Here is a 15,831-nt window from a genome sequence, read left to right as displayed (position 1 = left end):
ATTATTTTTTTTACAAAAGAAAAAATGTCTTCATTAACTGATGCAATGTTAACTTACAAAACTTTGAGTTGAAATTTTTATTTGCAGAAAGATTCTGCATTTACTGGCATTAAAAACAATATTTTAAATGTTTAAGCAACACATCTGAGCATATTGATATTGAAAATCATTGTACATCAGTTCACTACAAAAACTTTTTAAATAATGCAGTAATAGGCAGAGATGTATAAAGTACTAGAGACCCAGACTTAAGTAAAAGTACAAGTACTCTATCAAAAAGTGACTTGAGTAGAAGTAAAAGTGCTCTTTAAGCACCATACTTAAGTGGAAGTACTAAAGTATTCAACATTTTTTGTACTTAAGTATTGCAAGTAGTTTATTTCAAAATTTACTACTCAAGTACTGAAAGTAAAAGTACAAGTATTGTGTAATGTAGTTATTAAAGAATGCAGTCAAAATACATCATATTGTTTTGTTTATTTTAAATCTCTTTTTTGGGGGCACGTCATTAAGCAGAACGAAAAGAAACATGACTTACAATACTGTTTTTCTCTCACGCTTGAACCAAAGATCTGACAGATTATAACAGCTTTAACACACACCTTTCAAAGTTGTGTGTCACAAAAACAGTCCATAATCCACTCAAAACGCTATTGAAACCCAATTTCGGAGCACAAATTACTGGTTGTAAACGCTGTAAACGAACGTTCTAATTCACTTGATTTAGATTTTATTGTAAAAAAAAGAAAACGTGTATATTACTGTGTTAAATGAAAATCTGAAATATTTTATGGCTTATGGCTATGATTTAGTATTCAAAAATGTTTCATTTTGATTGTTTTAATTAAATTGGTCCTAAACTTCATATTTTTATAGTATATTTATTCATTCTGGTACTTTTACCATAAACCAACATCTCAACCATTTGGTAGAGGCTGATATTTTAGAAATTATGGGATGTGTTGGGGGAAAATGTATTGATTGTGTTAACTAGCGACATTAGGAATTAAGAAATGCAATAAATAAAAAAATTCTATTGGTTTTTTTCTTGGTGTGACAGTTAAATGGTTACTTGAAAATAAAATTGTGTCCTTTAATACAGCAGTAATATATATGAACTACCCTAAATTTGACACGCTCAAAGAAAACACTCTTTCTGAATGTATCAAACAAAACTCATGCACAGAAGACAGCATGAGCATTTATAGCAAATAAACTAATGTAAATATTCTCCCGCCTGCTTTTTAAACGCTGACAGGCGAGGTCTTACACCCCTTTGATTAGTTACTGTCTTCACCTTCTCAACAGAAAGGGCTGCTATCGGCTTTAGAAATGAAAGCGTTGTTCACTGATGGCGGGAAGAACAGCCGCGGTTACAGTCTATGTATGTATAATACGCGGTTATCACAGGTAATCTATAATAGACACAGTGGAGAAAACTTGCACCTCATACACGCCTACCAGGCCAGCGGGTCAAATCTCCAAAGTGAGAGAGGCAGAGATGGAGTCTCACAACATTTCTCTGTAGTAGTGAAATAGCGGCTCGTGTGCTGTGCCGCCTTCACTCGCCCTCGCGCCTCCGTCCTTCGCCATGGTATTGCGACACCGCACATAAGAGATAAATGACGTCAGTACGTAATAACTCGTTATGATCTATTACTGAACCGATTTCGACCATTTTGACACCTCCTAGTAACGAGTAACGATGCAGCTCATAAAAAATCTATCGGAGTAAAAGTATTAAACTCATCGAAAATATGTACTTAAGTAAAAGTGGAAGTAGGAGAAAAAAACAATACTCCAGTAAAGTACAGATACTGCCTTTTAGTACTTAAGTACAGTAGTGAAGTAGTTCTACTTCGTTACTATACATCTCTGATGATACGTTTGTGTTATTTATATCCATTTTTATGTGGGGCAACACTAGTGACTGATATCATTACTGAGCTCAAATTTTGAATATAGAATATTTTATGCTTTTGATCACTTACAAATAAACCACCAACATTTTCCCTGTGAATTAAGTGAACAACTAGTGATTGATGATGACCCAACTGAGAATCATGTTGCCCCACTCCTGACCCAGAGTCCAACCAGCCAACAGTTCGTTGTACTGAGAGCATGCTATAGCCCATTCATTGCAAATGGAGAGCAGCAACCTTAGTGTTCTGAATCATCTGAATGTCCAGAGACCTCCAAATCTCCAGAGCCTCCTGAAACTCCACAGCCTTCAGAGTCATCCAAATCTCCAGAGCCTCTAGAGTCAGCTGAATAGTCAGGGTCTTCTAAATCTTCAGAGGCCCCAGAAACTCCACAGCTTCTAGATCAGGGGTGTCCAAACCCAGTCCTGGAGGGCCGGTGTCTTGCAGATTTTAGCTCCAACTTGCCTCAACACACCTGCAAAGGATGTTTTTTAGAAAGCCTAGTAAAAGCTTGATTAGCTAGCCCAGGTGTGTCTGATTGGGGTTGGAACTAAAATTTGCTGGATACCGGCCCTCCAGGACCGAGTTTGGACACCCCTGCTCTAGATTCATCCAAATATGCAGAGTCATCCAAATCTCCAGAGCCTCCAGAATCATCCGAATGTCCAGAGTTATCCAAATCTCCAGAGTCATCCGAATGTCCAGAGTCATTCAAATCTCCACATCGTCCAGAGTCATCCAAATGTCCAGAGTCATTTAAATCTCCAAAGTCATGCGAATGTCTAGAGTCATTCAAATCGCCACAGCCTCCGGAGTCATCCAATTCTCCAGAGCCTCCAGAGTCATCCGAATGTCCAGAGTCTCCAGAGTCATCCAAATCTCTAGAGCCTCCAGAGTCATTTAAATCTCCAGAGCCTCCAGAGTCATCCAAATATTCAGAGTCTTCTAAGTCTTCACAGCCTCCTGAAACTACACAGCCTCTAGAGTCATGCGAATATGCAGAGTTATCCAAATCTCCCCATTTAGCCTCTAGATTCATGTCTTTTTGGTGGGAGTGTACTGTCACAGTCATTGGCTTTATCATAAGTAGGCCCCATACCCTCATTATTTTACTAATATAGTCCACTTAAAGTAGTCATTTGGAGCAGTAAGGGTGCATTTACACAATGCTACTTGAACCGTGCCCAGGCACATTTCCCAGTTCCTTTGACAAGTGTGAGTGCTACGAATCGAGTCCAACGGGAAGTTCAGTTGGCCAACCCTGGCCCAGTTGGAAGAGGTGTGCCCAAGTGCAATTCGGTTGGGCTTTGGCACGGTACGCTTGTAGTGTACGTGCAAAGCCCACTTGACGCAACGTCACTTTTAGGAAACTGTTTCATACGGATTTATTAATTATTCTTACTTTTCAATGAATGTGAATTGTCATAGTTTATTAAAGATGCAAACCCCTTCACTGCACGTCAGCAGCACCTTCAGCAAACTATTATGATAATTTATGAATGTCAAAAGTTGTGGATCTGTTCGGCAAAATATGACTGCATGTCACTGCATCCTAAATGACTAAAACTAAGACTAAAGCAATCTCCACTGTGCTGATCCAGAGCGCTTCTCTTCCTGTTAAACTGAACAGTCGGAATAAGTGACGCAAGCATACTCAGGTCCGGAAGGCAAACTGCAGTGTTAGTGCAGGTCGTTGGCGGAGAGGGGAGGGGAGACAATTGCGTTTCAGCACGGGTTAAGGCAACTGTACCTAGTGTGAGTACACCTTAAGGGTGTTTTCACACAAGCTTCATTTGACGTCAAAGTACGGTACGTTTAGCTAGTGTGAAGTTGTCGTCTGAACTCGGGTGTGCACCCATGAACTTGTACCCGAGTCTGCCTGAAAGAGGTGGTCTGGGGTACGGTTCATTTCTGATATGAATGCAATCGTGCCAAATAATGGAAGTGAACCGCCAATGGTATAACAAACTTTAGTTTTCATAATGTTCAGTCGTGTGTGGATGTCTGTGTATCACCTACCTTGGTGACAAGCGAGACTGATCCAGTGAAAACAGTAATAATGTCTGCTTGTCTCCACTAAAAATTACTTCTGCAAACATTGTGTGATGTTCCAAACGTTTTTAATGTTTGTTTTTTTTTTGGCAGATAGACAAGAGTGGCTCTCTGTATGGTTTTTGTAACAAAACCAAAAGATTCAGAAAAAGCAGAATGACCATGATATGTGGAAGTCTCCATTTTGGCGCTTTGCTTTCATCTCTGTCACCAAACATCAGCTCTACACAAAACAGCAGCTTGATGATGCAAGAGAACCAGGGTTCAGAAAGAAAAAAGACGATGTGAACACAAACCAGCCCAGATAGTGGCAAGGGGGGACAATCGAACTTGGGTTCGGTCCAGACAATTGAACCAAGTGTGAAAGCACCCTAAGTGCACCAGAAAGAATGGCGTTTTGTTTGGTCTTTGCTGGTTGATAAATCCCTCAGACAAATTTGAATTCTTGGTCAGACCCTGTGCTATTTATCTAACACTTTGCGAGCTGTCTATTAGTAAGTAAAAGTATTTTGATGTAGGAACCCTCTAAAATATCCTCAAGTTGCACTTATGCAGGAGATTGTAATGTGTTTTTTTTTTTCTAACTGCATTAGTTTTTTGAATACTTTGAATACAGCATTAGTTGTTTTTGTAGTTCTATGGCACAACATGTTTTAGAGAAAGTGTTTTGCTCTAAAATGAATGACTAAATGAATGTGAGTTTGAATGCCGTTTTACATGACATTTTTTGCCGTACTACTGAACTCAGCAGCTGTTAGTTTCACCTCAGATCTGGAAAATAAAACAAACTGTTTGAAATCAAATTTCATAACTGAGACTCAGTGCAAGCCAACACATATCAGTGATTCAGCATGTACAATTAATAATGTTAAAGAGGTTTAATGTGTATTAATTAGATTATAAACCTTATTATTTCGTTGGAGTGCAGTGAGTGCACTATTCTGTGCTTCTGAATGGCTATATTAAAATTTCTGTCGTGTTTCGTCTGGTGCAAACAGCCAAATTGCTTATTACTGCAATTCTCGTCATGTATCGTGTTGTTAGGACACGGGGTTACAATGTAACCTGCTCACCTAATGTTTACGCTCGTATAACTTATATTATTTGCTAATTAATGACCTCATGTGGAACTGAATCTGCATCTCATTTCGGAGTCTGCTACTGTCCACTGGAGGTCGCATTTTTGGTCACGGATGCATACTTTGAGAGGCTTCCTGACTGAATGAATGAACTACGCAGTTATCCACAAAGGCTGAAATATAATTGGCTAAACTGGCATTGGGTGGGTTAAAGGAACCAAAACAAAGACAGCACATTTCCATAGCAGAATAACTGGCTTTAGCATTTTTTTTCATTTAAATATCTGCTCATATTATGGTATTTTTATGTTTTAGAAGAAACAAAACCTTACATACAGCATGTGCTCCTAAATTTTTCAACTTTTGCTCCTTGTGAAAAAAGTAAGCTTTTGGCCTTACTAATATGGTTAAGAAAAGGGTTACACTGATTTCTGTCATGTATAACATATAATTGAACAAGTAAACAAAAATGTACTTTGAAATTTACATGAATATTATCCCACTGTGTGACTTATTAAAGACTATTTTCTTTTTAAAAAAAGACTACGCTTCCAAAATTGTACATTATTTTCCCTTTCTTGGCTCATATTTAATAGTGGTGGCCCATTACAGATTTTAAAGAAAATATCTTAATTTTAAAAAGGAAACAGAAGCTGGACCACAACAGATCCTATCAATGTCATAACGAATGCTCAAATAATATAGCCTAGTTTACAGCATCATGTTTTCATTGAGATTGTGTCATCTGTCATATACAGTAGGCCTATAGGTCTATTATTTTCACTAAAGAAGATATATTATTTGAGCTTATGAGGGGGGCACAGTGGCTCAATGGTTAGCACTGTGGCCTCAGAGTAGTTCCAAAAACAGGTATTGGTGCATCCCTAGTCTAATGTACTACTAATGTAATTTTTTTAATGTGTAACATTTTATTCAATTCAGTATTACATAACAAAACATGCATTTTGCATGATTCCTGATTTTGGTAAAACAATTAACATTTAGGAGATTCTGCAAGGTGTATGTAAACATTTGTCTTTAACTGTATGTATTGATAATATAGTGAATTCAAACTCTAAACGCAAACTCTACCTGCACCAAGGGGCATGAAGGCATCCTTTTTCCTGTTTATTTAGGAAGTGTTTCAGGTTAAAGGTGTTTCCCACTCATTTTCATCCCTCAGCACAGATGCCAGTAGCGGGCACACACTGGTGCCCTGCACAAAACATCAAAACTGATCAGTTATTTTGAATTGATGAAAGCAAACAATCATTAACACTGTGTGTTCTCATTGGAGGCAGACCTTCTTGATGAGGTATCCAGTCAGATGAACGTAAGAAGAACGTAAGAAGATTTTCTTACTTAGATTTTTTATCTTGTTTCTGATCCAAATAACTACAAATTCTTAAACCATGAAGCATTTTCTAGACAAGCAAAACATGTTGTCTTGTTTTAAGAAATAATATGCCAAATGATCTTGTATCATGGTTCAGGCTTGTATTGGTAGTGTAATGGTGTGGGGGATATTTGCTTGGCACACTTTGGGCCCATTAGTACCAATTGGGCATTATGTCAATGCCACAGCCTACCTGAGTATTGTTGCTGACCATGTCTATCCCTTTATGACCACAGTGTACCCATCTTCTGATGGCTACTTCCAGCAGGGTAACGTGCCATGTCATAAAGCGTGAAGGCAACGATTTTCCAATCTTCTATTGTCCGTATTTGTGAATACAAACGGCAGCCTCAGTTTCCTGTTCTTAGCTGACAGGAGCGGCACCCGGTGTGGTCTTCTGCTGCTGTAGCCCTTCCGCCTCAAGGTTGGACATGTTGTGTGTTCAGACCTCAGTTGTAACTAGTGGTTATTTGAGTTACTGTTGCCTTTTTATCAGCTGGAACCAGTCTTGCCATTCTCCTCTGACCTCTGGCATCAACAAGCCATTTGCATCCACGGAACTGGAAGAAGGTGAAAGTGAACAGCGGACGGGGGAGGAGGGGGATCGGTAAAATGAGGTGCCGGATCAGATTTAAGAGGTGCCGGATGCGGATCCGGGGTGCTCCAGCACAAATTAAGCCCAGCTGTAAACCCTAGACATGGTTTTGCGTTAAAATCCCAGTAGATCAGCAGTTTCTGAAATACTTCTGCCAGAGTACCGTCTGGCACCAACAGCCATGCCACGTTTAAAGTCACTTAAATGCTCGGTTTGAACTGCAGCAAATTGTCTTGGCCATGCCTACATGCCAAAACGCATTGAGTTGCTGCCATGTGATTGACTAATTTGAAATTTGAGTTAACGAGCAGTTGGCCAGGAGTACCTTTAAAGTGGCCGGTGAGTGTGTATTTATATATGTGTGTATATATATATATATATATATATATATATATATATATATACATATGTATACACTCACCGGTTAAAGTATATATACATTTATATATACATATGTATACACTCACCGGTTAGAGTATATATATATATATATATATATATATATATATATATATATATATATATATATATATATATATATATATATATACAGTCACCGGTTTGAAGTAAATATATATTTACCTTAAACATTACAAAAATAAACATTCCTGAACACATTATTGTATTATATAATATTTCTTAATACTTTTTTTACTTGTTCCTTTTTTGTTGTTCCAGACATAACAAAAACTTGCATCAAAGAATTCTTGTTTGTTTGTTTTATTTATTGGCTCAGTGAAGCTGCCTTTGAAAATCCTACATGAAACAGTCTGTGAACATGTTGAGGATAAATAAAAGCTTATTTATAGACTACTTATTTGAGTCAGACTTTTTCTAATAATTTTCTAGAATTATTAGTGATTCAGGTTTTTAAAAGTGTGTTTGATAAGTGTGTTTTTATATTTTTTTGCATTGCTATCAAATATTGCTATTAGTCAACCCAGATCCAGCCCTGTGTGTGTCAACTTATGTAGAGACAAAAGCTGATGGTGTGTAGAGCTGTACACTAAACCGCAGTCTAGAGCTAACTTCTAAATGGTAAGATCCTGAGTTGATAAATACTACAGAAGAAAGGAAAGACTGACTCGGTGAAGGTGGTTGTGAATGTGTGTAGATGTGTGTTTGTTACAGGATCAGAGAAAGACACAGTTCCTCTGCCACAGTCCAGATCAACTCTCACGCGCTCAAGATCCTGATTAACAATAAAACCAGATGGTTCATACAATCCAAAGCTCACACACCAAACCCCAGTGTTAAAGAAATCACGTCCCTTCTTCTGGTTTGATGCTGTAGTTAATCCAAGACTCCAGATTGAACACTTTTTAACTTCCACATCCCAGCAGTGTTTTCCTGAGGTAAAACCCTCTGAACCCAGAACACATGAGTAATAGTCAAATCTCTCTGGATTATCAGGAAGTGGTTTACTGTTTAAAAAGCTGTCTTTAAGACTGGTCAGATCATCAGACAGGACAAGATGTGGATTTGCAGTGTTTGGGTCTAGAATCACAGGAGCTGAAAACACACAATCAACATTCTCATGTCCTTCTTGTTACCTGCAAATATTTCCCCATCTTTCATTATGTCTTAGAGTAGAGATGTTGTAGTGACTCACTGTAGTGGACGATGTCCTGCATCTTCTTCCAGACTCTGTATGTCAGGTTCCCCAAGTAGCAAGACACATGAATCAAAGCTCCAGAAGGCGTCTGTGGATCCGGCTGTGAGATCTGGACTCTGGAAGAACATTCAGGATTCAGAACTGCAGTGGCTTTGGCTTCAGAAGCAGAGAGAGAGCAGAGACACCAGCAGATCACTCACCTTTCCATTGAGACTGGAAACTCCTGCAGAACAAACACACAACTGATCATCAAGAGCTCAATCCATCATCAATCAATTAATCACTGATCTGAAATCAGACCTTTAGAAAGCAGACGTCATTGGCTTTCAGCATCTCCTCCGTGTGTTTGATCGTGTGTGAAAGAGCTGAGATGTGTGTGTTCATCTCCTCCAGCTTCTCCTTCATCATCTGCTTCTTCTGCTCTTCTTCCTCCCTCAGTGCAGTGATTGTAGCTTCTTCTTCATCTCGGAGAAACTGATGAAGTTTCTTAAACTCATGTTTAATCTGATGCTCTGTGTGATCGGCTTGAGACTGAAAGTAAACCACAGAGTCATTATAATCATCAGAGATTTTCCATATCAATGAAAAAAAACTCCAAACTTAAGTCTCAGCAAATCGAAATATTGAAAGAGTTCAAGTCCATCTGACCTTTTTCTTACATCAGTTGCTTTTAAGTGAACCAGTCTTCGGCAGTGCCATTTGCATTACACTGATCTGAACTTAACTGAACTTCAGCATAGACATTTATGTTAAACAGAACTGAAGCGGTTTTGATTCATCTAGAACTTAAATTCGGTAACACTTTCTTTTGATGGTCCATTTGAGTATTAGTTGAATGTCTGCTTAACATCTGCTGATAATGATCCTTCAACAGACATTTAACTGACTATAAGAAACTTTGTATGTACATTCTGACTACATACCTGCCACAATTTGACTCTGAAAATCCAGGATTGAGACAGCGGTGGAAGAGTGGGAATGTGTAGGTGCCGTGCACAGAGTGGCATGCTGGAAATTACGAAAAGTGGGGTGGGTGTTGTTGGGGTGGTTATGCACCTGCCACTGCGGTCGTACATTACACCAATGTTGCCGCTCTGGGGGTGTTATATACTTTACCAAAAAGCTGAGGAGGAGGGAGGGGTTAAATTTCGGGAGTTTTCCAGGAGTCAGAACAAAACGGGAGATATCCCAGGAAAAACGGGAGTGTTGGCAGGTATGGTTGACTAACACTAACCCCAACCTAACAGTCTACTTATACTGTAATTGAATGAGAATCAGTTGGCATGCAGATGCAATGCAACTTAATTCAACAAAAGGACCATCAAAATAAAGTGCGACCTAGTATTCTACACTAATTTCCTGCTTGCCTGATTTGCTGGAACGTTCCACAATTTGAAATATTATTGCTTTTCACTTTTTCGTTCACCTCTGTTAAGCTGGTTTGACACAGACTAGAATGCAAAACTATAAAAATAAAGATGATCTGAACCAGGCATTTTCATAAGGCTCTTGTGTTCAGGTTGAGTAATTTATTGAGCAAGGGTATTATAGACCCCTCTTAATCTTTCTGCATTGGTTACTGATCGAGGCTCATATCAAGTTCAAATTATTAATTCTTGCTTACAGAACAGCCACTTGCACTGCACCCTCTTGCTTCCATCTGCTTCTGAAGGTCTACATCCCCTTCAGGAGCCTCTGGTTGGGAAGCGAGTCCATCATTGTGGTACGAAGAGAGGCCATAAGTCTCTCTCAAAAAACTTTTTATTCAAGGATCCTCAATGGTGGAATGATCTTCCCATTACCACATGGACTGCTGATTCACTGGTATCCTTCAAACGACAACTAAAAACCTCTTCTGAGATCACCCGAACCCCTTGGAACAGGGATGTTCAAACTCGGTCTTGGAGGACCGGTGTCCTGCTGAGTTTAGCTCCAACTTGCTTCAACACACCTGCCAGGAAGTTTCTAGTATATCTAGTAAGAGCTTGATCATCTGGTTCAGATGTGTTTGATTAGGGTGGGAGCTAAACTCTCCACGACACCGGCCCTCCAGGACCGAATTTGTACACCCCTGCCTTAGAACAAAATCAAGAGACCCTCATCTTTTTGCCACCTCACCACACGACAACCTCAAAACATTATTAATTCCGAGTGTGCGGTGTCACAGTGGCGCAGTGGGTAGCTCAAGCGCCTCACATCAAGAAGGTTGCTGGTTCGAATCAGTTGGCATTTCTGTGTGGAGTTTGCATGTTCTCCCTGTGTTCATGTGGGTTTCCTCCAAGTTTTTCTACTGTCGTGGTATAGGTGAATTGGGAACGCTAAATTATCCATAGTGTATGTGTGTGTTGAGTGTTTCCCAGGGATGGGTTGCAGTTGGAAGAGCATGCGCTGCGTAAAACATATGCTGGATAAATTGGTGGTTCATTCCACTTTGGCGACCCCAGATAAAATAAACAGACTAAGCCGAAAAGAAAATAGATGAATGAATGAAAGTGCCTCACACAAGTGAGTGGGCTTGACAAACCACCCGTAGAAGCACTCTACTCTCTAAAAAAGTAATTCTAACAGTTTTTTATTTTATAAATATCACTTTTAGTTGTTTTTATACCTCCTCAATTGTAAGTTGCTTTAAACAATAGCTTCTGCTAGATGACAATGTAAATGTAGCCACCTATTAAAATATCTTATTTCCATGCCATTAAAATTAAATAACTGAACCTAAACATATTGATACTTATAAAAAATATATAACTGCAAGCAGCGATTAGGGTCCAAGCAGCAAAGTCAGGGTGCTTTCACACTTGCTTATATTTAGTTTGGTTGAATCGCACTAGAGTTTGTTTTCCCTCTTGGTGCAGTTCGTTTGGGCAGGTGTGAATGTAGCAATCGTACTCGAGTGCACACCAAAAGCGGACCAAAAAAGCGTACAGAGACCTCCTTGAAGAGGTGGTCTTGGTACGCTTTCAAACGAGCCCTGGAGTGGTTCATTTGGGTAAGAATATGATCTGAACTAAAACAGACCCAACCGCAAAAAGTACTGTGCCTTTTGTACTAATCCAGCTGCTGTAGGTTGATGCGCTGTGCATTATGGAATGTGGAGGAAAAATATTTGTTGACAGTGCTTTACCAATAGACAGAGAGAGAGAGGGGGGAAAACATTACCTGATGGATCGTTGGTAATATTTCAGCAAGATGACCATGTTGCAGTTTAGCTAAATTAATTTACGCCTCCTCCTGAAGTGACGTGCGATGCATTAAAACATTGTTTTCCAGCCGTGCTTCATTCTCGAAATGTATAGTTTGTCTAAAGTGATGTACACAAACTATACAGTATACTATGAGGAGGGATACAATCAGTCAGCGCAGTCGTAGCTCCATATTAAAAAGCAACATTTTGTGTCTGCCGGTTTTTTTACTTGCGGCAGTTCCATTGGCATTTTCTCGCACGTTAATTCTGACCAATCGATAAGCAGTTTAGGAACTGTTTAACAACATCTGGCCAGTGAGAGATGTGGATTTTGTCAGATGACTGCATTTTGGTTCTTTTCAAATGGTTCAGACAAAAGCAATCAGTGTAGTGTGAAAACAACCCAAAGACGGCAGAAAATCTACAATGTATCATTTGTTGCCCTTGGTCCGGACCAAATGAAGCGAACTACAGATGTGAAAGCACCCTTACAGTTGGTCCAGAAGACCCAGGAAACCCTATGTTAATTTTCATTTTGATTGTTTAAAGTTTGGCCAAGATACAGTCTTTGAACTCAGGTCAAGTCAACCTTTTTAAGTTTGAGACATCATAACTTAGGAAAAAAAAACTATCTGAAATCTCTTACTCATTGTGTGGCTCAGTCTAAAGGTCGTCTGAGCCGAATTGGGAATAATTAGTTACGTTTTGTAGGAGGAGCAGCAAAATACTGTACTATTTAAAAGAATGAGAAGAGCAACAAGCGCAGTTCAGAGCTAAAAGGCTTTAAGGGTATGTATTAACTACAGTGGTTCAAATCATAGCTCTGCAGAATGGCTATAAAGGTAAAATCATAATCAATACCTCCGCAAACTCATACTAATAAACGGAAATAAGGGCAGTTGTAATAGCTAGATACATGGGAGAGTTTGAAGCAATTAAGTGTTAAGGAAGGTAATATAATTTTGTCGTGACCTCAAGGCTGCAATAATCATCTTAAAGCCGTGATGAAACTGTTTTTGATGGTTTCTGCATACAATCATGTAAGATAACTCAAGTGTTGAGAAATATGAACAGTCCTCACCTTGATATGTTGAACTGTTTTCTCCAACTCTCCTCTCGTCTTTAACTCTTGTGTGAGTTTAAACTGTAAGGACTTCAGTGTTGTTTTGAGCTCCTCCTGGAATTGATCAAAAACAGTAAATGATGAATTGTTCATTACATATGAAACTTGAGACATTTCTCTTACCTTATATGATGAAACGGCTTCACCGATGGGTCTGAATGTGTGACTGATGTGCTTCTCGGAGTCTCTGCACACCAAACACGCAAGCTGTTTGTCCTCCAGACAGAAGAGTTGGAGTTTCTCTCTGTGTAAAGCACAAGCAGGATCTCCAACAGCCACTGGATCCATTTTCACCTTTTGCTTGAGCTTCAGAGATCTAAACATTGGTTTTGCTGTTAAAAATGCTGTTAAATGATTTTTTCCAAAACATATAACCAGAAAAAAGTGACAAAATTATGTTCTGAATTGCTCAAAAACCCTCTTTGATTCTACAGATTCTGTCTTCTATAGTTGTGGTTATTGTATAGATGTGATTATTTCCAGATAAAAGCATCAGTGTGACAGAAAACAGTGAATGGAAGTCTCTTCCTGGTGTTTTAGGAGTTTTAGGAGGGTGGATCAGTTTCAGGTATGTTGTACAGCAGGTCAAACAGTAGCGTGACGATTTCTTCAAATTCACAAAGCAACACTACATTTACACACATGAAAACATGGCCAGCTGGAAACAGCAGAGTTTACTTTGGAAGATTTGAAGTACACTTGAAATAAAAACAAACCTTATTTACTTTGTTAGCTTACATTGCTAGTTTTGTGGTGAACAATTCATCTGTGCATGTCATTAAGAAATAAAAGATTGCTCTGGCAATCTAAAATTAAAATCTGAAAATACTCTTCCTGTTTGTTTTTACTTAAATTCCCAGATTACATCTGTCTGAGGTATTGGGCGTGGCTAACATAACCACGGAGGAGGAGTCTGTTAGGTTGTAATAACTCCCAAACCCTTTTCCCAATCTTTCAGAATGAAAAGCCTACTTTACTACATCCAATCAGCTCGCAGTAGAAAAAACAAGCCACGCCCCCTCTGTTTTCTCATTTAATATTCCGTTTCTCTAGGGACAGCATCACAATACGGGAATAAAAAAAAGTCGCAGATTCAGATTCATGCGCACTTTAGAGTTCATTTTGTATTAAAAAGTAAAATTATAGCATGGTTTTTTAAAACGTATACAAAATTTCTGGCGTTCAAAAGATGTCATGTAGAGGGAACAACTAAAACAAATCAATTCTTAAACATTTAGTTTTTTTCTGTGTTATCAATTCATTAAGTCTGTATTATTAAAATGTGCATGTGTACAAAAAAAGACTAATAAAATTGCTAATAAATTTTGGAAACACTTTAGTTGAAGTAACAATTCACACAATTTACAACCAGTTATTTATTAAAATATTAACTGTTTACTTATTAACTTAAGTTATTAACTGTTTAAAGCAGGGGTCACCAAAGTTGCTCCTGGAGGGCCGATGTCCTGCAGATTAGCTCCAAATCTAATGAAACACACCTAAACAAGCTAATCAAGGTCTTACTAGGTATATTTGAAACACCCAGGCAGGTGTTTTGAGGCAAGTTGGAGCTAAACCCTGGAGGGACACCGGCCCTGCAGGACCGAGATTGGTGACCCCTGGTTTAAAGGTTGATCTTATTGTACAATCCTAATCCTACACATTATCTAAACCCAACTACTACCTTACTGACTATTAATAAGCAGCTAATTAGTAGTTTATTGAATGTATTAAGTCTTAATAAATAGTTTGATAATAGCAAGAGCTAACGTGGTTAAAATAAAGCGTGACCTAAACTTCTGAATGTTGCAAAGTTGAGTTGAGTTGCAGAAAGATATTAAACTTCTCAAAAATCCCCTTTGACAAAGTTTCTCTTCCTTCACTGATCACTGATTATTTTTGGCTCTTGTTGAGAAAGAACAGAGTCAGTGTGACGAAGGAGAAAATGAAAAAGGGGGAAAATGTCAGTTTCTAAATGTAACCCCGCCAGTCCTACACCACCCAACGCGCTCTGAGCTGGGTTTAAACCGGCGACTCTTCACATGGGATTCGGTTGCTTTTACAAGAAGTCTAAAGACCACGGCCAGTAGTGTCTGTCGCTGTAGCACCTTTTCAGGTTCAGAGGAATGAGGTTTACCTGTACAACACTTTACTAGCTGGCCTCTTTTACACTCACTCCTCTAAACCTCACTCTTATTTGGGTCACGGCACCAATGTAACCCTGTTGGTCCTACAACACCGAACCTACTTCAAGCTGGGACTGAACCGGCAAGTCTCCGCTTTGGAGTTGGTTGCTCTTACAAGGAGGCTAAAGACCATGACCCTAGCATCCGTCGCTAGAGCACCTTTTCGGGTTCAGACGAGTGAGGTTTACCTGCACAACACTTCACTAGCTGGCGTCTGTTACACTCACCCCCCTAAATCTCACTCCTATGCGGGTCATGGCACCAATGTAACCCTGCCGGTCCTACACCACCCAACCCACTCCAAGCTAGGATTGAACCGGCAACTCTCCGCATGGTAGTTGGTTGCTCTAACAAGGAGGCTAAAAACCATGACCCTAGCATCTGTAGCTAGATCACCTTTTCGGGTTCAGAGGAGTGAGGTTATAGCTAGCTTCTGTTACATCAGGGTAAATTAAATTTTGTTTCTGTCCTGGTTTCAGTTGCATTTCTGTCAGTCTTTTGGCAATATAATCTGAACTGATGGGATTGTGAAAGCAGAACAGTACAGACAGGTTTAATCCATTATAGAATGAATTTAGGAAAGTACCTTTATAGATAATGTGCAGTGAAAGGGCAGCAAGGTGGCCCAGTAGTTAGCACTGTCGCCTCACAACAAGAAAGTCCCTGGTTCGAGTTC

At 39.2% G+C, this 15,831-nt stretch overlaps 1 protein-coding gene across 2 annotated transcripts; it reads right to left on the bottom strand.

Annotated features, from left to right (window-relative positions):
* Positions 1–7,915: 7,915 nt before the first annotated feature.
* trim35-9 (tripartite motif containing 35-9) lies at positions 7,916–13,472 on the bottom strand. 2 transcript variants are annotated; one of them, XM_056449674.1, is made up of 6 exons: positions 13,093–13,472; positions 12,928–13,023; positions 8,960–9,190; positions 8,860–8,882; positions 8,657–8,775; positions 7,916–8,556 (listed from the first exon to the last, which is right to left on the bottom strand). In XM_056449674.1, exons 1-6 carry the CDS (start codon positions 13,291–13,293, stop codon positions 8,069–8,071), a joined length of 1,158 nt encoding a protein of 385 aa, XP_056305649.1. In that variant the 5' UTR covers positions 13,294–13,472; the 3' UTR covers positions 7,916–8,068. The 2 variants fall into 2 exon arrangements, with proteins under 2 accessions (XP_056305649.1, XP_056305645.1); XM_056449670.1 differs by having other exon boundaries at positions 12,928–13,472.
* Positions 13,473–15,831: the final 2,359 nt, after the last annotated feature.

Source organism: Danio aesculapii, chromosome 3, assembly GCF_903798145.1.
Source record: "Danio aesculapii chromosome 3, fDanAes4.1, whole genome shotgun sequence".
NCBI lineage: Eukaryota > Metazoa > Chordata > Actinopteri > Cypriniformes > Danionidae > Danio > Danio aesculapii.
Note: the sequence above shows the minus strand (reverse complement) of the source record. Positions and strands in the feature narration are given on the sequence as shown.